The 19,810-nt window shown below is 43.3% G+C and overlaps 2 protein-coding genes across 2 annotated transcripts in view; one reads left to right on the top strand and one right to left on the bottom strand.

The window, feature by feature from the left end:
* Window positions 1–768: 768 nt before the first annotated feature.
* OXSM (3-oxoacyl-ACP synthase, mitochondrial) lies at window positions 769–18,182 on the bottom strand. The gene is made up of 3 exons (XM_077491432.1): window positions 18,052–18,182; window positions 13,046–14,055; window positions 769–1,863 (listed from the first exon to the last, which is right to left on the bottom strand). Exons 2-3 carry the CDS (start codon window positions 14,026–14,028, stop codon window positions 1,461–1,463), a joined length of 1,386 nt encoding a protein of 461 aa, XP_077347558.1. The 5' UTR covers window positions 14,029–14,055; window positions 18,052–18,182; the 3' UTR covers window positions 769–1,460.
* The window catches only part of NGLY1 (N-glycanase 1), an 83,128-nt gene continuing 81,452 nt past the window's right edge, over window positions 18,135–19,810 (top strand). The window contains exon 1 of the mRNA XM_077491431.1: window positions 18,135–18,275. Within this exon, the coding sequence (XP_077347557.1) occupies window positions 18,169–18,275 (107 nt within the window). The 5' untranslated portion in view covers window positions 18,135–18,168. The remainder of the gene's footprint in view (window positions 18,276–19,810) is intronic.

The raw sequence follows: 19,810 nt of genomic DNA, 5'->3' as shown, positions 1-19,810 counted from the left end.
TATTTTTGTGTAAAAATTTGATCTTGGGGGACAACTTTACTGCGGTCTTATTTTTAAATAAAAAAAAAAGTGTATTTTCCCCCCCCCCCCAAAAAAAAAAAAAGTGCACTTGTAAGACCTCTGTGCAAATACGGTGTCACAGAAAGTATTGAAACGACCGCCATGTTATTCTCAAGGGTGAAATTATTATATAATTTATTTTTTTATATATATAAAAAATATAGGCTCTGTCCTTAAGTGGTTAAAGAGGATCTTCGCCCTCCAAAAAAATGTTTTTTCCCCAAATCCCTCTTACCAGGTTTGGTGGGTTATGCTCATTATGATGGAAGAAAACCTCAACACCAACTATTCTTAAAAACATTTCTTCCCCCTTCCTTCTGTATACCCTGTGTACTTACCAGCTTTTAGCTCTAGTCTCGTTATGTGATCCTGTGTAGCTCCGGCTCCCCTGTGTTAGTGAGTGGCTGCTGTGGGGGAGAAGATAGAGCACCAAAGCACTGAGCCATGGGAGCCTAAGAAGGATTTCACAAATCCACAGTTGTTGTCGAGCATTTTCCCCCATAAGGTAGCTGGCAGTAGGTAATTTAATTCACCAGAAGCAGGAGATTCATTTCTAAATTAACTTCAGCTTTGTAAAAATAACCTTCCATCTGCAATTACTAAATATAATATGATTTTGGTATACTTTAGAACAGATTCCTACCATCTTTTCTAGAGATACAGGTATTACAAATATTAACGTTAACATATTCAGAAGACAGTCAGCTATGACATTTTCCTGTGACAGGTTTTCTTTATTTTGAGACAGGGTAACCCTTTAAATTGGCTAAGAGGAGCAAATCATTACAATCTGGTCCTGTAAAACTCAAGATCACTCACTAGAGTCACATTGTAACAATCAACGTATCACCTATGTAGCAAAGCACATTTTATTCTACGTAACCTTAGATGTCATCTGAGAACAATAATCCCAAAACCGAGTTTGAAGTGGTTGTATACCCCTTTTTTTAACCTTATAATCTTATTATAGGCTTACCTGTAGGTAAAAGGAATATCGCCTAAACCTGTACGGTTTAGGAGATATTCAGTTTGCATGCAACCGCTGGCGTCAGAGGCACATGCGCTGTGAAGGTCCGGCAGATGCTGCTGGACCTTGCCGAAAAGAAGTCTCCTGCGCGCATGTTCGGGGGTGACGACGTGTGCTGTGAGTGGCCAGAGCCGCGATCCCAGAAGACATGCCCAGGGGAAATGTCAGCTCCCTCGGCAGTGATCAGGATCAGCTGCCGACGCCTCGTTCTAAGGTAAGTCTTTCATAATGAGCTAGTATGCGGTGCATACTAGCTCATTATGCCTTTTGCCTTACAGGTTTTAAAAAAAAAAAATTAAATAAATAATTTGTGCGTGTATACAACCGCTTTAACTTCTGAAGTTTATCTGGAAAAATAATTAAAGCTACATTTTTACAAACTGCCAAAACAAAGTGTGGCATTGGTTCCCCCAAAACCAAATGAATTGCTTAATGCTACACATCTCTTTCCAGGCTTCCACTGTTGGGCTTTCAAAGGAATATAATTAAGGTCGAACTCTGGTTCTGTCCTATCGAGGTTTAGAGTGGGTGGTAAAATTCTATGATAACAAGACAGAACCGTAAAAGATGCTTCAATAGCACCTGCTGCGCCCAGCAAATGACCTGTGGCTCCTTTGGTTGCAGATATTGCTAATGAATATGCATGTTCTCCAAAAAGTCTTTTGATAGCCCTGTTTTCAGCTGCATCCCCAAGAAGCGTAGAGGTGGCATGAGCATTAATGTAGGATATATCTTTGAAATGTAGCCCTGAATCCGCAATGGCTGCTTTCATGCACCTAAAAAAACAAACAAACACAAAAAAGTTAGGACAGGGACTCTTGAAATACAAAATTGCATTTTTTAGTCTGCACTGTAAAATTTGCTGCCAATTTTTTTACCATGTTTATTTTTCTGTGCCATACTTTCATGCCTTAATTACACATAAGATTTGTAGATGAACCCTTTGGGCTATTTCACATGGGTGGTCAAAGGGTGGTAAAAACGGGTAGTTAAGCTTCCCAGCTTAATTCTACAGTTGCAGCCAGATGGGTTTGTACACATGCTGCAGCCGCCATGCTTTGCTTCGTCACCCCGGCAAATTTAAAGCAGTTGTAAAGGCTGAAGGATTTTTACCTTCATGCATTCTATGCATGAAGGTAAAAAATCTTCTGTATGCTGTCCCCCCCCTGTCCCCCTAATACTCACCTGAGCCCCCCTCCCCAGCGGTGTGCATGAGAGCCTCGGCTGTCCTGGGACTACCGCTGCTCACTGGCTGAGACAGTAACAGGAGCCATTGACTCCCACTGCTGCCAATCCCAGCCAGTGAGCCAATGAGGAGAGAGCAGGGAGTGGTGCAGAACCATGGCTCTGTGTCTTATGGAGGCATAGAGCAGGACTTGGGAGTGAGCATGCACCAGTGCCCCCATAGTAAGCTGCTTGCTATGGGGGGCACTGGTCAAGGAGGAGCCAGGAGCGTCGGCTGGGGACCCAAGAAGAAGAGGATCAGGGCTGCTCTGTGCAAAACTATTACAAAGAGCAGCGAAGTATGACTAAGTATGACTTTTGAGCCTTTAATACTACTTTCATTTGGCTTGCAGAATCTGATGGGTAGCCCAGCCTACAAAACGTAGGAGTACATTCCAACTTCAATTTGGTTTGTGGCGGAATTTTTTAATAAAAAAAAAAAAAAAAAAGACATTCAGGAGGATCCCCTTCTGAACACCTGGCAGTTGCTACTCTATCGCCCTCTGAAAAGTGACCCACCACAGATTGCATTTCAAATTACAGTAGATACTGCTGCCCATGTGAAAGCCCTTTGTGTGCTATCTGTACACCAGTGCAATCAGCATCTCAGCTGAACAATGTAACAAGAAAACTCATGCAAAGATCAACTTTTATGTGATTGTTTTGCTCAAGGACTTAAATGCAGTCTGTGTCCACCTCTGTTAAACTTAACCATGGATTCCATAGGATATATACTGTAGATGAGCTATTCACACAGGTGGCTGCTGGCAAGAGTGTGGAATTCTTTCTGATGGAGAAACCTGTGACACATGCTCTTTGTGCAAATGGCAATGGCCAGAAACAGCATGGTACCCTGTAGGAATCAACGAGTGGTGCCTCTACTGCTTATATGTCATTATGGCCTCTGACCAGCCCAAGACAGACAGTTTGGGGGTTTATCTACAAAAGCTTGAGGGGGCAAAATTAGTCACAAGTCTGCAGCAAAACCAACCAGCTTCCAGGTTGTATTGCTAAAGCTTAACCACTTCAGCCCCGGAAGGTTTTAACCCCTTAATGACCAGGCCATTTTTTATGATAAGTCACTGTGTTAATTAATCAAAATGATTAAGCACAACTGTAATGTGTGAAATGCGTCTACAAGACCTGTGCGTTGGTGTTCTTTGATGTCATCTTGGTGATGAATAAACTACATTTTGAGTTTCAATTGATGTGCAGCTAGGACAAGAATGTATTGCTTTACCATTCCTATCATATTCATTACTATCCATAACTAATATTTGATGTGTACAATTGTAGATAATGATTCTAATGATCAAAGATTGATCTTTGCACATCTACACATGAAACCTTTTAACCGATTCCCGACCAGCTCGCGGACATATACTGCGGCACAATGGCACCACTGCTCAAAACCCTATATATATATATATATATATATATATATATATATATATATCTCCTTTAAGAGCCACCAGAGGGCACACGGGCGCCCACTGCACGGCAGGGAACCCGATGCGTATGGCTGGCGAGCGCATACAAGAGCGCCAGCACGGGGATTTGTGTGTGTAAACGCACAAATCCCTGTGCTGTCAGAGGAGAGGAGACATGTTGTTTGTTGCTAGTGAGTAGGAACTGCGAAATGTCTCCTCTCCTACTCAGTCCTATCCCTATTACAATTAGAACACACATTTAACTTGATCGCCCATTAGTGTCAACCCCTTCCCTGCCCATACGATCAGACTTTTTGACAACAAACATGCAAATTAGCTGTTTTAAGGCGACATCCGCCTGTGCGTATGCTCCATCGGACAAACAAAAGTTCACTCTGCAAACAGACAATCTTTTCAACAACAAAAGTCAGATGGAGCAAAGTCCGATCATGTGTACAGAAAACCATAGGACTTTAGTTCAAAGTACAAACACGCATGCTCAGAACCAATCCAAAAGATCAGACAACAATACAGAAGTTGACCAAAGGGTGGCGGTAAAGAGTAGAAAAACCATGTGATTTGGTGAAGTCCTGCCGTGTGTATGCTTAACAAGTTCACGGCTAACGCCCTTTGTACAGAAATCCACAGGAAAGTTTGTTTAAAGTCTGATCGTGTGTGTATGAGGCTTTACACAGTAATCAGTGCATTTTTATAGCACTGATTGCTGTATAAAATGTCAATGGTCCCAAAAATGTGTCTGATCTGTCCGCCACAATGTCGCCGAAAAAAAAAAAAAAAATTGCAGATTACCGCCATTACCAATAAAAAATAAATAAAAAATAAGAATCTTCTTGTTAAAAAAAAGAAATAAGAATGCTAAAAATCTTTCCCATAGTTTGTAGATGCTATAACTTTTGTGCAAACCAACCAATATACGCTTATTGCGTTGTTTTTTTTTAACCAAAAATATGTAGCAGAATATATATGGCCTAAACTGATGAAGACATTTGTTTTTTAAAAAACATTTTTGGTGATATTTATTATAGCAAGAAGTAAAAAATATATATATATTTTTTTCAAAATTGTCACTTTTTTGTTTATAGCGCAAAAAATAAAAACTGCAGAGGTGATAAAATAGCACCAAAATAAAGCTCGATTTGTGGGGAAAAAAAGGATGAAAATTTTGTTTGGGTACAGCATTGCATGACTGCGCAATTACCAGTTAAAGCAACGCAGTCCCAAATTGTAAAGAGTGCTCTGGTCAGGAGGGGGGGTAAAACCTTCCGGGGCTGAAGTGGTTAAAGTTAGGCCTGGGCCTGCAGTGAAACACATAACAAGGAGTTTCAGAAGTAGCCGTTCTTTCAATAAAACCATAGCTGCTGGAGGTTTTCATTAGCCTGAAAGCTTTGATTCCTGGACTATTCTCAGCATTATAGATTTATTCCTGGGTGAAAGATTACAATCTTTTCCAAGAAATTGCTGCTTTTTGAGAACTGCATTTTGTATTCTGCTGTGGTTCAGAGGGAAGGCTCGATTAAACATGAAAAGGAACAGGGCCAATTAAAACACCACACAAGAAACTTAAAAAAGGTGAATGAAAGTTTTGTTTCCATGGAAACAGCGGATATTTGTATGCAGTGGCTAACACGCAAGACTAAGCTATAGAATATGGATTCCACCAAGACTACAGGGCATAAGGAAGAACTGTAAGAGCAGGTGGAATCAGATGCCCGGAGGATGAAACTATAACGGGACACGGGGCACTTTTCGGCAAAGTCATTGTCGCATAATCTCATTTAAGGGTCAGTTTTGCTAGCTATAGAACGTGTCTGCGTTTTCCAAGAGCAGCTTTTTGTGCCTCTTCATCCCCTTGCTGCTGCTGCTGCCTGGTAGCCATTTAAAACAGAACTATACTCACGTTGAATCCAGCGATGCACCGTCCCCGGAATGCCCCGCGGGTCTCTGACATCTTCGGGTGGCTGGCTTCCAGGTCTCCTTCGCCGTCTGCATGTGCGGGAGTTCCATCAGATTCAGATTCAGCATTGCTAAATGTGTGCAGTGAGCTGCGCTTGAACAGCTCACTATACAGGGCTGAACAGGCAGCTTTAATGCGAGAAAGCACATCTCTTCTGCATTATATGCTGTCTGCCCATTTTCATTTTGGAGCAGTGGAGAAGTGGTTCTAAAGGGTGAAGGTCCCCCCCCCCCCCCCCCTCAGGTAAAAAACCTTGAGTGTTCTGCTGTGGCTCGCTGAAAGGCTGACCCAGGTGTCAGTCCAGGTACCTGGCGGATCCAGATTTTATTGTTGCGATGACGCAGTGCCTGGACTGACTTCTGCAACGCAGCAGAGCGCTCTCTGCTGAAAACGGTCACAGGAGTGCAAAACGAACTGCACTCCTGTGATCCATAGCAGAGCTTTGGCTGGACTTCTCCTTCAAGATTCAGTAGAGAAGAAAGTAGGACTGCAACAATTAAATTATATATAATTGATTATGAAAATAATGTGTAAAGTTTAACCACTTCTGCACGCCGATGTACTTCCTCACTTTGAGGACGGATATCGTTATGGCAGCAGCTACCTGCCATAACCCCGGTATCCCCATGTTCAGCCGGCGGTAGGGTACAAGATAAAAGTGGTCTCTGTCGCAGATTCACCCCCCCCCCCCTCCCGCCGCGGTCCAGTGCCCTCCACCGCTTACTGTACCCGTCGACAGTGGTGGAGGCGATCCGGTCCTTCTCAGGGCTGTGCATGGAGACAAGTGATGACAATGCAGGGCGGAAGCAACGTCAAAAACATCCCTTCTGCCCATAGCTCTTAAAGGTGACATCCCCATTTTTTTTTTTGCATTTTTGAAATAAATGACTGTTTTGCAGATTTCCAGACAGAACTGTAATATATTATTTATGACAGACTCCTTTGTCATAGGCAGGTGGCTTGATAAAAGCTCCTTGTGCCTGCTGTCACTTATGCTGGCTATACAAAAACAATGTCTTCCTTCAAAAAAAAAAAAAACGTAATTTAAAGAACGTTTGTTGATTTTCTAATAGTTAGTGGGGTTAAATCGACGTTTGTTTTCAACGTGTTCTTTTTTTTCCCCGTCGCTACCGTGATGGGAAAATTATCAGAATAGAAAACTTCTTGTGCCCCATACACACCATCAGATTTTCTGCTGAGTTTTTCCTTCGGGTTTACCAAAACCATGTAGTTCAATGCCCGGCCTGATTGCATACAAATTGAAACTCCTAAGGTTTGACCTCATATTACATGGTTTTGGTAAATCTGAAGGAAACCTCAGCAGAAAAACGGATCGTGTGTATGGGGCTTTGGTCAAAGGAATTTTCAGACAGTGTATGTGGTTTTTGTTCAGAAAAATACATTCAATTTAAAACTGAATGTTAAAAGCAAGAGAAATTTTCAAACCACATCCATTCATGTACAAATATTGTTCGTAATAAATATTCTCATCTGAAAATCGATTGTGTATGGCCAGCATAAGGCTCAGTTCACACCTATGCAGTTTGCTTTTGATCCGTGTCTGAAGTACTTTTTTCTGTGCGTTTTTGTGCACACGATTTTGCTGTGATTTTTGTTTTGCCAATTTGTTGTTGGGCAGATGAAAAACTGCAAATTGTGACAACAAAGCACTACAGGATTTTCTGCAGCTTCTCCATTGAAGTCCATTGAACCAAAAATGCACTGTTTTGCATTTAAAAAAAGTCCCTGACCCTTTCCAAAAACGCAACAGCTGAAAAAAAAAAAACCTAGATGTAAACGTATCCCATAGGAAACCAAGTAAACTGAACTGTAGTGCGTTTCTGCAAAAAAGCACTAAAAACGCATGTGTGAACCAAGCCTTAAAAAGAGCTGTTATAAAAATCGTGCTTAACCGCTTGCCTACCGCAAAAAACGCATAGGTGTGAACCAGGCCTAAGATGTTTAGTAGCAGCAGCATGCTGCTTTTTTTTTGTATCACCTGTCATAATGGGGTTAAAAAAAAAGAAAAAGAAAAAAAATGGTTTTCCTTCTTTTTTAGTATCTTCATTAACCACTTCAGCCCCGTAAGAATTGGATGCTCAATGACCGAGCCATTTTATGCGATACGAACTGACAATTTCTCGGTCGTGCAATGCTGTACCCAAACAGAATAGACATCCTTTTTTTCCCACAAATAGATGTTTCTTTTGGTGGTTTTCGATCATCTCTGCGTTTTTTTTTTTTGCGCTATAAACAAAAAAAAGCGACAAAAAAAGAAGAAAAAAAAACATACAATATTTTGTACTTTTTACTGCAATAAATAGCCCCATTTAAAAAAAAAAAAAAAAAAAAAAGCATATACTGATTGGTTTGCACGAAAGTTATAGTGTCTACAAAATAGGGGATAGATTTATGGCATTTTTTTTTTTTTACTAGTAATGGGGTCGATCTGCGATTTTTAATCGAGACTGCGACATTATGGCGGACACATAGGACACTTTTGACACATTGTTGGGTCGATTGACAGTTACACAGCGATCAGTGCTATAAAAATGCACTGATTACTGTATAAATGTCACTGGCAGGGAAAGGGTTAACACTAGGGGGTGATCAAGGGGTTAACTGTGTTCCCTATGTGTGTGTATTCTGACTATAGGAGATGAGAGATTGTGGTTCCTAGCGCCTAGGAACTCACGATCTCTCTCTCCCCTCACAGAGCCTGTTCTGCTGCTCGTGGTCAGCAGTCATCGCAAGCATCGGCACCCCCGCTGTGCACCTGCTATCCCGCTTAAAGGGACTGATTTATAGCTACGAGAGTTTGTGGGATCGTGCCGACCTGCCGCAGTACAATAACGGCGGCTGGTCGGCAAGTGGTTAAGTTGGGCATTGTAATCCTTGGATTAGAAATGTAAAATAGTACATCATTAGCGTAAATCCCTGTTAACCTTCACAGTTGCTGTGGGATGACTATATAATACTTTGATCCATCGGATCATCCTTGGACCTATTCCCATGACTTCCAAGGTGTTCATCATAAATCCCCAGTCCACCCTGTCGAATGCTTTTTCCGCATCTATCGACAGGAGTAGACCTGGGGTATTTCCCCCTCTAATTGTCTGAAGCAAGAGCAATGTTCTCACCGCATGGTCTCTTCCTTCGATGAACCCCACTTGGTCCGCATGCACCAAATCGATCATTAGGTCTTTCATCCTTGGGGCTAACACTTTTGTAAATAGTTTTGTGTCTGTGTTCAACCGGGATAATGGTCTATATCTTGAGCATAAAGTACTATAATTTCCCTCTTCTGGAATAATTGTAATCAAGCCAACAGGGCTTCTCTTCTCATCTCGTAATTTGTTCCAAATCCGTTCATGTACGATTATCATTTTGGTGATAGAATTTCTTTAAACTGTTTAAAATAATAGGTCCTGAACTCATCTGGACCTCGACTTTTTACCGATGCCGAGTCTTTTAAAGCTATATTAATCTCTTCTTCTGTTATGGATTTTTCTAAGGCGGGTAGCTTATTCTCTGTTACTTGGGGTAATCTGGCTCTTTTTAGGAACTCTTATCTTTTTCTATTATTTCCATTTCCCGTTGTCCCTTTTGTTCAACCGAATATAATGCCCCGTAATAGTTATGGAACACTTTCGCTATTTCTGTTGTTGAAAATACCGTCTCCCCAGCACTATTTTGTATTTTTTTTTTACAGATTTTTTTCTTCTTCAGCATTCTTCCCAGATAATTTCCCATTTCCCCATTAATATCTCTCTTTTGTAATTCTATTAAAGACCTTTCTCGTCTCCTGTTCCATTAGATATTTTAATTCACTCCTTTTTCTTACTAGTGCCTGGTACAGCTCAACATCTCTTTTTATTTTTTTTATGTTCTTGTTCTAATTCATGGGATTTCTTTTATTAATAATTCCATTTTTTTTTTCCTTGCTCCTATCGCTCCTAAGAAGGTATTGGGTCCCGGCTGGTCTTATGCTCTCCCCACCCTGCATTCGACCAGTCTGGGCATCCTATAATTGGCTTTATCTAAAACCCAAGCCTGTGGGAAGCCCTTCACTCCACCCCCTCCCTTTACCACCTCCTCCTCATCCTTCCTACCCCCTTCCTTTTTTTTTTTCTTTTCTATTTCTTAATTTTTTATTTTTTGGCACTTGGCTTACGCCTGCCCCATCCTGTCTCCCTATGGTACTCTCCTAATCCCCAGACTCACCTTTGCAGACCCACAGCCTGTGCTGTGAGGTCAACATATAACCATCTACCCTGAAATTGTTACATTATCTGTGTATTAACATCCTTGGCGGTAATCCCGAGTCTGGCTCGGGTTGGGATTTCAGTACCATAAGCGGTAACCCCAAGCCAGACTCGGGATCGCATCGCAGGATACAGGGAGAGTTACTTACCTTGTCCCCTGGATCCAGCGATGTCCTCCGTGCTGTGTGATCGAGCTGTCCTCCGCTCAATTCACACAGTGCCCGAGTGCCACCGAGCTCCGTTCACTGCGACGTTACGACGCACGGGAGCGGAGATCGGCGCCAAATTCAAAAAAGTAAAAAAAACGCACAAAACACATACAGTACTGTAAGCTTACAGATTACAGTACTGTATAAAAAAAAAAATACACACCCCCTTTGTCCCTAGTGGTCTGTCCAGTGCCCTGCATGCACTTTTATATTATAAATACTGTTTTTTCTGCCTGAAATTTGGAGATTGTCCATAGCAACCAAAAACTGTCCCTTTATGTCAAAAGTGATTTTAGACCAGCTAGAAAACAGCAATGATAAATTATAATCACTTGCAGAATTGAGCGATAGCGATTTGTGGGGAAATTCGTCAAACACTAAATCTAATGACAGCGACAATTCTGCAAATGAGCAAATTTCAGTGTTTTTGCATTTGATTACATTATTGAATAATTTTTATTATTATTTATTATATTATAAATTTTATCATACCCGGGATGTCTGCTAGACTCTGGTTTGAACAGATTTAAGAGAGTTATTCATAAGAATTGCAGGACTACAATATAAAACGCCAAATTTCCATGCAAAATAATTGTACCGCTTTCAGCACCTAAAATCAGAACTAATCATACCGCCAAGGAGGTTAACCTATGTTACTTTTTTTTTGCCTTCTTATTTTGATCCCCCTGCATGGGTGACCAGTTTTGTTATCAATAATCTTTCCATAGAATTTATTGTACCAGATACATTTCTTTACCATGTTGATGAGAGGGCAAAGGAGGAACCAGGAAACACAAAAAATAAGCAGATTACATTTTAGCTGTAGCCGTAAGCTTTTAGCTTTAAGTTTCGTGTACACAGGACATTGTTCAACCCCTCCTGAACGATTTAACATGACAGCTAGAAACCAGTGTCTAAAAATGGCCATTTAGCCGAGTTTACATGCTGCATTTAGTCGCATTTGCATCTAGAAGCGCTTAAAAATAAATATTATTTTCTTTCAAAATAGCCAAAAATGAAAAATGCCTGTAAACAAAATGTGGCTAAACGCGAGTTTCCGCATTTAGGGCCAGTTCATAACAGACGCAGTTCCGTGTGCTTTTTTTCTGCATTAAAAATGCATGCACAGTGTTTTCCACGTATTTCAATGGCTCTAGCTCACACCATGCAGTCAGTTTCTGGTCAGTTTCCGGTGCAGAAACTGACCGGAACTGACTGTATAGGTGCAGAAAAAAAACTGAACTGCATGGAACTGTATCTGGTGTGAACTGACCCTTAGGGCCTCTAAACACAGCCTCTAAATGCAACTGCCTAGAAACGACTATAAACGAACCTATGTACACGTACTGATAAGATAACAGAGGAGAGTTCAGGAGCAGTTGAAAAAAAAATGCCAAACTGCTCCTAAACGTCTGTTTAGCAGAAGCAGAGTACATGAGGCCTTAGACTACTGATACAAAGCTTCAAGAAAGTAAAAGACTAATGCCCTGTACACGCGATTGGACATTCCGACAACAAAATCCATGACGGATATTAGCTAAAACTAGAGCTGCACGATTCTGGCCAAAATGAGAATCACAATTTTTTTTGCTTAGAATAAAAATATCACGATTCTCGTGACGTGAAATCTTTCACATTATACCAACAACAAAAAAAAAAGTGGGCTAACTTTACTGGTTTCGTTTTTTTTTTTAATTCATTAAAGTAGTTTTTTTTTATTTTTTTTATTGCATTTGAAAGACCGCTGCGCAAATACAGTGTGACCTAAAATATTGTAACAACCACCATTTTATTCTCTCTAGGGCGTCTACTAAAAATATATATATATTTTGGGGTTTCAAAGTCATTTTCTGGCAAAAAAAAATAAAAAAAATGGACTTTACCTCGAAACCAACAAATGTCAGAAAAGGGTTTAGTGTTTAAAGAGGGAGTCCACCTACAAAAAAAAATTATTAAAAGCCAGCAGCTACAAATACTGCAGCTGCTGACTTAATAAATGGACACTTGCCTGTTCCAGGGTCCAGCGATGTCGGCAGCGGAAGCCAAGCAATCGCTCGGTTCTCGGCTCCTGCCGTCGCCATTCTCATTGAGGGAATCAGGAAGTGAAGCGCTGCGGTTCCCTACTGCGCATGCGCGAGTCGCGCTGGGCGGCATGAGTGGTCCCCGCTATCTCCTGGGACCTGTATGCTTCCCAGAAGACAGCGGGGGGGGGGGGGGGAGGAATCTGATGAGCGGGAGTTCCACTTTTGGGTGGAACTCCGCTTTAAGTGGGTAAACTTTTTTCACTTACACACAAAGTCTATTCCATTGACAAATTGTTACAATGTTTATACATAAGTTCAATTGAAAAAGAATGCTTTGATTCTGGGCAGACTGCCCAGTTTTTCTCTTTCTTTCTTTTAAAGGGCTGTGGCTTCAGCAGAGCAGAGATAATTCTTTGTAAAGAAAGAATTGTGAAACACTTTAGTAAAGATCGCGATAACAATTCTTGACGATTAACTGTACAGCTCTAGCTCAAACTTGTCTGGCATACACACGGTCACACAAAGTTGGTCAGAAATTGCGAACAGCAAGAACGAGGTGATGTACAACACGTATGACAAGCCGAGAAAAATGAAGTTCAATAGCCAGTGCGGCTCTTCTGCTTGATTCCGAGCATGCATGGAACTTTGTGCGTCAGAATTGTGTATACAAGATCGAAATCTCCGGATTTTGTTGTCAGAAATTCCGATGGAAAATGTCTGATGGAGCCTACACACGGTCGGAATTTCTGACAAAAATCTCCCAGACATTTTCTGTCGGAAAATCCAACCATGTGTACGCAGCATAAAGCATGCCCGACATCCCACATTTACCTGAATGCACCATCGCCCTCTGAATTAGGAGCAGTTATGTGGCAAGCATCGCCTGACAATCCATAACCCAGAACTTCAGCATAGATCTTAGCATTCCTCGACAGTGCATGTTGATATTCTTCTAGTACCAGCACAGCTGCTCCCTCTCCCATAACAAATCCTTCTCTTTCAGGATGGAAAGGTCGACAAGCCTTGACAGGAGTTACATTAAAGCTAGTACTGAGTGCTCGAGCCCTTGCAAATCCAGCAAGTGACAATGGGCTAATGCAAGACTCTGTTCCACCAGCAACCATAACATCAGCATCCCCATGGGTGATAAATCTAAAGGAGTCTCCAATAGCATGAGCTCCTGTGGTGCAAGCGGTTGAAACGGCATGATTTGGTCCTTTAAGTTTGTATTTAATACTGATGTGCCCAGCAGCCATATTGATTAATATCCTTGGAACAAAAAAGGGACTGACTTTGTTATATCCCTTTGCTTGAAACAACATAGCAGTCTCTGTGATGTCATCGAGAGGTACCATTCCCATGCCTATCGCCACCCCAGTAGACTCTTGTTCTTCTTCAGAGTTTGGACTCCAATTTGCATCGATCATTGCTTCCTCTGCGGCTGCTAAGGCCATAATCGTTGCAGATGACATTGCCTTTGTATCTGACCGGGAAACATATTTTTCTTCACTAAAATCCCCTTCTGCATAACCTCTGGGGACACGAGCAGCTACTCTGCAAGGGATATTTTTATATTCATCCCCTTGAAGCGCGACCATACCACTTTCTCCTAATAAGAGTCGATCCCATGTCAGGTGTGTGCCAACGCCAAGAGGGGACACTATTCCAATACCTGTCACAACAACTCGACGATGACATTTTCTTGATGTATCATTACTCAGGCCTCTTTTCTCCAAAAGAACACATCTATAAGCATTACGTAGCAATGAGTAACACTGACAGGTTCTTATTCTGCTTCTCAGATGAGAAGCCATGAGTGGTCTTGAGCTTTACACATATGCCTGGAAAAAAAAAAAAACACAAAAAAAACAACACAATTATCTAGGAAAAACCATTGTATACAATACAGATACAGTGCATCAGATTTTGTTATGTTACAGCCTTATTCCAAAATTGATTGATTAAATTATTTTCCTCAAAATTCTACAAACAATACCCCATAATGACAATGTGAAAGAAGTTTATTTGAAATCTTTGCAAATTTATAAAAAAAAAAAAAAAATTATCCCATGTACATAAGTATGCACAGCCTATGCCATGACACTCAAAATTGTGCTCAGGTGCATCCTGTTTCCATTGATCATCCTTGAGATGTTTCTACAACTTGATTGGAGTCCACCTGTGGTAAATTCAGTTGATTGGAGATCCTTTGGAAAGGCACACACCTGTTTATATAAGGTCTGACAGTTAACAGTGCATGTCAGAGCACAAACCAAGCAATGAAGTCCAAGGAATTGTCTGTAGACCTCAGAAACAGGATTGCATTGAGGAAGAGATCTAGGGAAGGATACATAAAAATGTCTGCAGCATTGAAGGTCCCAATGAGCACAGTGGCTTCAATCATTCATAAATGGAAGAAGTTTGGAACCACCAGGACTCTTCCTAAAGCAGGCCGCCTGGCCAAACTGAGCGATTGTGGAAGAGGGGCCTTAGTCAGGAAGGTGACCAAAAACCTGATAGTCACACAGACAGAGCTCCAGCGTTTCTTTGTGGAGATAGGAGAACCTTCCAGAAGAACAACCATCTATGTAGCACTCTACCAATCTGGCCTGTATGGTAGAGTGGTTTGCCGGAAAGACACTCCTCAGTATAAAAGGCACATGACAGCCTGCCTGGAGTTTCCCAAAAGGCACTTGAAGGACACTCAGACCATGAGAAACAAAATTCTCTGGTCTGATTCAACAAATATTGAACTCTAAGCATCATGTCTGGAGGAAACCAGGCACCGCTCATCACCTGGTCAATACCATCCCTACAGTGAAGCATGGTGGTGGCAGCATCATGCTGTGGGGATATTTTTCAGTGGCAGGAACTGGGAGACTAGTCAGGATCAAGGGAAAGATGAATGCAGCAATGTACAGAGACATCCTTAATGAAAACCTGCTCCAGGGTGCTCTGGACCTCAGACTGGGGCAAAAGTTAATCTTCCAACAGGACAACGAACCTAAGCACACAGCCAAGATAACAAAGAAATGGCTACAGGACAACTCTATGGATGTCCTTGAGTGACCCAGCCAGTGCCCAAACTTGAACATCTCTGGAGAGATCTAAAATGGCTGTGCACCGACACTCCCCATCCAACCTGATGGAGCTTGAGAGGTCCTGCAAACAATAATGGGAGAAACTGCCCAAAAATAGGCATGCCAAACTTGTAGCATCATACTCAAAAAGACTTGAGGTTAGAATTGGTGCCAAACGTACTTCCCACAAAGTATTGAGCAAAGGCTGCGAATACTTATGTACATGCAATTTTTTTTTCCTTGTTTATTTTTAATACATTTACAAAGATTTCAACCAAAGTTCTTTCACAATGTCATTATGGGGATTTGTTTTTTAGAATTTTGAGGAAAATAATAAATGTAATCAATTTTGGAATGAGGCTGTAACATAAGATGTGGAAAAAGGGAAGTGATGTGAATACTTTCCGGCCGCACTGTAGAAGTTAGACAGGTCTGTAGCCAGTGGTGTTCCAACAGGGGGTGGGGGCAGTCCGCCCCGGGTGCCACACTTTGGGGGGGGTGTCAGGCCAGGGTGCGGAGTGTGGGATGACCTGGAGAAGAGATTGCAGCAGGGCCATCTTAATGAGCAGGTGCAGTGCACTCTCAGCTTTGTAAACATTCATCAGGTCGGCAGGGCGTCCAGCGTTACAGGGGAGGGCAGCTACCCATCTCCTCAGTCAGCAAAATCAGGTCAGGCTATCCCTCAGGGATCTTCAGTATCTCCTGATGCAGCCAGAGATGGTGGGTGGAGCCGGAGGTGTGGATGCCTCCTCCTTTATTCACCTTTACTCTGTCTAAATATTTCTGGGCCATATCAATTTTGAGTGGTTCATTTGGGACTATGTCAATACTATCTTTATTATGGATTTGAGCTCCCTCATGCTGTTTTGTATACACAGAACTGAAGAAAGTGTTAAATAAATTTCCCTTCTTTGTCCCCAGTTTCCAAAGCTAGATTATTTTGTAAAGGGCCTACATGCTCAGACCTGACCTTTTTACTTTAAATATATTTGAAGAATTTCTTTGGGCTTGTCCTATCTTTTGCAATCTGCCATTCCATTTTTGCGACCTTGATTTCCTTTTTACATGTTGTGCTATATTCCTTGTAACATTTAAATGATGACAGTGTTCCTTCTATTTTATACGTTTAATAGGATAAGTTCATTTGTTCACTTTTGCAGGTAAAAAAAATAAAAATGTAGATGTATTGATTTATTTATTTTGGAGCCTCTAAAGCATTACACCCGCAATTAGCGGATCGCTGGTGCCGTGCAGGGCTCCTTCAGATCTGTAAGTGTATCTGTATGCCCGTACAGGCAGGCAAATACAATCTGAGGGGAAGAATCTATGAACTATCACGGCGCTCCACACCGCTGCGCCATCCATGTGATGGTTATTAGAATGCCTCCTATCAGTACACGCTGAGAAGTACGGATAGGAGATTAAGCCGTGGGGATTTCATATCGCGCCATCCCTGTGACTGAGTGGGGGATTGTGGTACAACGGAACCGGAGGGGGGGGGGGGAATGGGGTCCAGTGTAAGTTTCCCTTAGGCCACTTTCACACTGGGGCCTTTTCCAAGCACTTTTGGGCTAAAAAAAAAATAAAAAATAGCGCCTAAAAATGCCTCCCCTGCAGCCCCAGTGTAAGAGCCCAAGTGCTTTCACACTGGGGCGGTGCACTTACGGAAGGGAAAAAAAGTTCTGCAAGCAGCATCTTTGAGACGTTGCGGCAGCAGTGAATACAGCACTCCTAAAACACCCCTGCCATTGAAATCAACGGCCAGTGCTGCCGAAGCGCCTGCAAAGCACTTCAGCAGCAGTGCTTTTAACACTTTTTCAGCTGCTAGCAGGGGATAAAAAAAACACCAAGCTAGCGGCCGAAAAAGCACCACTAAAACAACGGTAAAATGCCGCTACAATTTGCGGCCCTTTACCGCTAACGCCTCCCCACCCCAATGTGAAAATAGTCTTTAAGGCTCCATTTACACCTAATCGCTGGGATTTCAAATTGTGCAAAATGTGTGTTTGTGATGTCATTACTTCTAATAGCACCCCAATCGCACCATGATTTTGCTGCGATTGTTGCACTGCAACTGTGACAAATCGCAACACTGTCACCCAAAAGAAGCTCATGTTCCTTTTTGAGTGACATGCAGCGCAATTTACCACATGACAATCGCCGCAAAATCACAGCACAATTGGGGTACCATTAGCAAATAATGGCATCGCAAATGCGTCCTGTAGTGATTTGAAATTGCAGCGATGATCAGATGTGAATGGAGCCTAAGGCAGACAGCAAACTATTCAGTTGAAGTGAATCTGGTGGCAAATTAGCAATTATTCAATCAATCCTCCAGATTATAGAATTCTATTACCACCAACTGTCTGGCCCTTCCTGCACTACCCTTTACCACCCATACTAGACAGGCCACTCTCCCGACTGTTAGGGGTAGAAGTGACATCTAGAGCTGCCACCTCCACTTCTTCATCGAACTTGAACAGTTTGAGAAACTGCATGTAACTATGCCATGTGTACCAGTAGACAGGAAGTGGCGGCAAAGAAGCTGTAAGGGATACTGAAGTAAAACAGGAGAAGAGTGTGATTAGTTATAACAGCAGGTGACTTGTGTGTGATAGACAGAGCCATAAATAAAAGGATGAGGATGTCGTGAGGTTCGGACTTTCATCTCCTGTAAGGTAGCCCAGCAATGGTGAATAGAGGAGAAGTCAGTCCCTGTATAGAGGAGAAGGATACAGAGATATCATGTGTGTTTACCTGGAGGAGGAAGAGGAAGGCGTGTTCCGCTCTCTCATCACTTCCGCTCCTGCGCAGTGGCCGGTGTGTCGGCTCTTCCTGTCCCGGACTCAGTCAGCTCCTCTCCTTAAGCCCAGGATGGCTTCCTCTAAATCCTCCGCCGTCACCGAGCTCTGCCAGAACGGACGGCAGGTCTTCCTGGACGCCTCTCAGCTCCTCCTCACCTATGCCGACAATATACTGAGGTGAGGCGGACTTACCCCCGGGCTGTGTGCTCCGGTCATCTACCGGCTACTGGGCGTGCAGTGTGCCCTGACCGGGGGGAGGAGTTTCACCTCTAATGAACGTGTCACTCTTCTCATTCACAATAATACGATACGGGGAATGTCCGCAGTCCACTGCTACAGAGCTAATCAATACTGATCAATAGATACAGATCATCACCTGGAGTATAGATATACATCACTTCCCATAGAGGGGAATGGGGGTTCGTCCCACATCACTTCCCATAGAGGGGAATGGGGGCTCGTCCCACATCACTTCCCATAGAGGGGAATGGGGGCTCGTCCCACATCACTTCCCATAGAGGGGAATGGGGGCTCGTCCCACATCACTTCCCATAGAGGGGAATGGGGGCTCGTCCCACATCACTTCCCATAGAGGGGAATGGGGGCTCGTCCCACATCACTTCCCATAGAGGGGAATGGGGGATCGTCCCACATCACTTCCCATAGAGGGGAATGGGGGATCGTCCCACATCACTTCCCATAGAGGGGAATGGGGGCTCGTCCCACATCACTTCCCATAGAGGGGAATGGGGGCTCGTCCCACATCACTTCCCATAGAGGGGAATGGGGGCTCGTCCCACATCACTTCCCATAGAGGGGAATGGGGGCTCGTCCCACATCACTTCCCATAGAGGGGAATGGGGGCTCGTCCCACATCACTTCCCATAGAGGGGAATGGGGGCTCGTCCCACATCACTTCCCATAGAGGGGAATGAGGGCTCGTCCCACATCACTTCCCATAGAGGGGAATGAGGGCTCGTCCCACATCACTTCCCATAGAGGGGAATGGGGGATCGTCCCACATCACTTCCCATAGAGGGGAATGAGGGCTCGTCCCACATCACTTCCCATAGAGGGGAATGAGGGCTCGTCCCACATCACTTCCCATAGAGGGGAATGAGGGCTCGTCCCACATCACTTCCCATAGAGGGGAATGGGGGATCGTCCCACATCACTTCCCATAGAGGGGAATGGGGGATCGTCCCACATCACTTCCCATAGAGGGGAATGGGGGCTCGTCCCACATCACTTCCCATAGAGGGGAATGAGGGCTCGTCCCACATCACTTCCCATAGAGGAGAATGGGGGATCGTCCCACATCACTTCCCATAGAGGAGAATGGGGGATCGTCCCACATCACTTCCCATAGAGGAGAATGGGGGATCGTCCCACATCACTTCCCATAGAGGGGAATGAGGGCTCGTCCCACATCACTTCCCATAGAGGAGAATGGGGGATCATCACTTCCCATAGAGGGGAATGAGGGCTCGTCCCACATCACTTCCCATAGAGGGGAATGAGGGCTCGTCCCACATCACTTCCCATAGAGGGGAATGAGGGCTCGTCCCACATCACTTCCCATAGAGGAGAATGGGGGATCGTCCCACATCACTTCCCATAGAGGAGAATGGGGGATCGTCCCACATCACTTCCCATAGAGGAGAATGGGGGATCATCCCACATCACTTCCCATAGAGGAGAATGGGGGATCG

This window comes from Lithobates pipiens, unplaced genomic scaffold (assembly GCF_037356315.1).
Source record: "Lithobates pipiens isolate NorthernLeopardFrog02 unplaced genomic scaffold, aLitPip1_a1.2 Scaffold_19, whole genome shotgun sequence".
Taxonomy (NCBI): Eukaryota; Metazoa; Chordata; class Amphibia; order Anura; family Ranidae; genus Lithobates; species Lithobates pipiens.
This window is presented reverse-complemented; position numbering and strand designations above follow the sequence as displayed.

Bases quoted from the DNA above. Each gene is read 5' to 3' on its own strand.
- OXSM (XM_077491432.1), bottom strand. From the start codon at position 14,028: ATGGCTTCTCATCTGAGAAGCAGAATAAGAACCTGTCAGTGTTACTCA. The intron at 1,864-13,045 runs GTAAATGTGGGA...TTGTTTTTTTAG, and splicing joins GAGGGCGATGGTGCATTCAG to GTGCATGAAAGCAGCCATTG.